This window comes from Alligator sinensis, unplaced genomic scaffold (genome assembly GCF_000455745.1).
Source record: "Alligator sinensis unplaced genomic scaffold, ASM45574v1 scaffold909_1, whole genome shotgun sequence".
In the NCBI taxonomy this organism is placed as follows: Eukaryota; Metazoa; Chordata; order Crocodylia; family Alligatoridae; genus Alligator; species Alligator sinensis.
Genome location: NW_005842862.1, coordinates 126555 through 128712, shown reverse-complemented (window position 1 = coordinate 128712; position 2158 = coordinate 126555). Strand labels below are relative to the sequence as shown.

Below are 2158 nucleotides of genomic sequence, written 5' to 3'. Positions count from 1 at the left end.
TACAAACAGGGGAGAGGGGGTGGGAGGGAGGGCAGGAGGGATGGAAGGAAGACTTTTTAGCCCCATTTTATAGACAAATGCAGGGTTGGAAAGAGAAACACCCTGATTTTCAAACACCTCTGCCCCACCAACCACTTCCTTCTCAGGAGAAACTCTAAGCTGTTCTCTGAGATTGCAGTATCTTTCTCCAGCCTGGCCCAACAGGTGCCCCGGACCAGCAAGGGAGGTTGTGGCCATGACAGGATGAAAACCCAGGCTTACAGGATGGCCAGGCCTACGGAGAGCCCTGGCCCATCTCCCAGGGCCCTTCTCTCTGGACAACAGGTCCCTTTCCAAAGCCTTTAAGGGCTTTCATAGCTTCTAAGAGAATATTCTTTTGCTAAATGCTTTCCTCAGGGCAATTTTCATTTCCTTGTTCCTCAGGGTAAAGATCATGGGGCTCAGGAATGGTGTGAGAATGGTGTAGGGCACAGACATCAGTGTGTCCTCCTCCAGTGTGTCACGTGGGCTGAGCTTGAGGTAGATAATGAAGGCAAAGCCAAAATGCATGACTACCACGGTGAGGTGCGCAGCGCAGGTGGAGAAGGCTTTCTCCCTTTCTCCACTGGCTGATGGCAGCCGCAGGATGGTGCCCAGGATGAGCAAGTATGTTACTACTATGAGCAGGAAGCTCCCCAACAAGCCCAGCATGGAGATCATGGAGACGACAACCCCAATGATGTTGCTGTCTGTGCAGGCCAACCTGAGCACAGACCTCATGTGGCAAAAGAAGTGGTTAATCACGTTAGAGCCGCAGAAGGGAGACCAAAATATCAGCATGGTCTGGACTAGAGACACTAGGAACCCACTGATCCAAGACCCAACCACCAGCTTAACAAAAATGTTCAGGCTCATGAGGCTCCCATAGTGCAGGGGGTGACATATTGCTAGATATCGGTCATAGCCCATCACTGTTAAAATCATGCAGTTTGTTCCCCCCAGTCCATGAAAGAAGAACATCTGTGCGACACATCCTGGGAGTGAGATGGTTTTGCTTTCTGCCACCAGGTCCACCAGCGCCTTAGGGATAATGATAATGGTGTAGAAGGTCTCGGAGAAGGACAAAACCCCCAGGTAAAGGTACATGGGGGTGTGCAGACACCTGTCAATCCAGATCACAGTCATGATGGCCAAATTTCCTGCCAGGGTCATGAGGTACATGAGGAGGAACACCGCAAATAACACTCCCTGCAGGTCTGGGAAAGCAGAAAATCCAACTAACACGAATTTAGTCACCTGGGTATGGTTTTCCCTCCTCATGGGTGTGAGGTGTCAGGCCTGAAAAGACAAAGGTACTTGATTTTCCACCCTCACCCAGGGCCCAGCCATCAGTCGGGTCCACAGTTGGACTGAACTGCCTGGGTGTCCTCTCCGTGCCTGCGGAGAGAGCCCAGGTCCCAGAGCCCAGGCCTTCCTCCTCCAGACACTTGGGATCTGTGCACAGGCACCCCAATGCCTTCAGCTCAGTCTCTTGCCCTGACTCCATCCAGCCCATCATCCTGTCCCTACCTCCGCAAGTCAGGTCTCGTCCCGTCTCAAAGCAAATACCTCATCCCATTCTCAAATTCACTCTTCCCCTCCCCATACCATATTGCCAGGTGTCCCAGGGAGGGGGACTCTGGGCAGCTCCTTCTTCCCACAACCAAGCAGCACAAAATGGGACATGGAGCCCTGAGGAAGTCTGGGTCACTCCTGTAGGCTGTCAGTCACTGAACTCAGCAGCTCAGCACTCCTCAAATATGCAGAAAAGTACCTTCCCAGGACCCAGAGTACTTGAGGGACCAGAGAAGCCCTTGAAACCCCAGCACATGAGTAACTGGGCGGAGTGAGCCAAACACAGCCCCACACTGGACTGCCCAGGCCCCTGTACTTCATGATCCCACCCGCACAGATCTCCCTGCAAGGACCTGGGCAAAGCCACAGCTGTGTAAGGCCAACCCCAGACAATAGGAGGATGAGGCAGGGGATCCCTAGCCCCATGAGCATCCAAGGAAGAGGGAACAAATAGCTAGAAGGATTTGGCATGGAGACAGATTTGCTTTCTCTGCAGTGTCATAGATTCATAGATTCATAGATGTTGGGGTCGGAAGGGACCTCAATAGATCATCGAGTCCGACCC

The 2158-nt window shown here is 52.6% G+C and overlaps 1 protein-coding gene across 1 annotated transcript; it reads right to left on the bottom strand.

The window, feature by feature from the left end:
* Positions 1–360: 360 nt before the first annotated feature.
* Positions 361–1299, bottom strand: LOC102375738 (olfactory receptor 10X1-like). Its single transcript, XM_006035644.1, has one exon. It carries the CDS (start codon positions 1297–1299, stop codon positions 361–363), a length of 939 nt encoding a protein of 312 aa, XP_006035706.1.
* Positions 1300–2158: the final 859 nt, after the last annotated feature.

What these genes read in the sequence shown, in the direction of transcription:
- LOC102375738 (XM_006035644.1), bottom strand. Translation starts at nt 1,299, where the DNA reads ATGAGGAGGGAAAACCATACCCAGGTGACTAAATTCGTGTTAGTTGGA.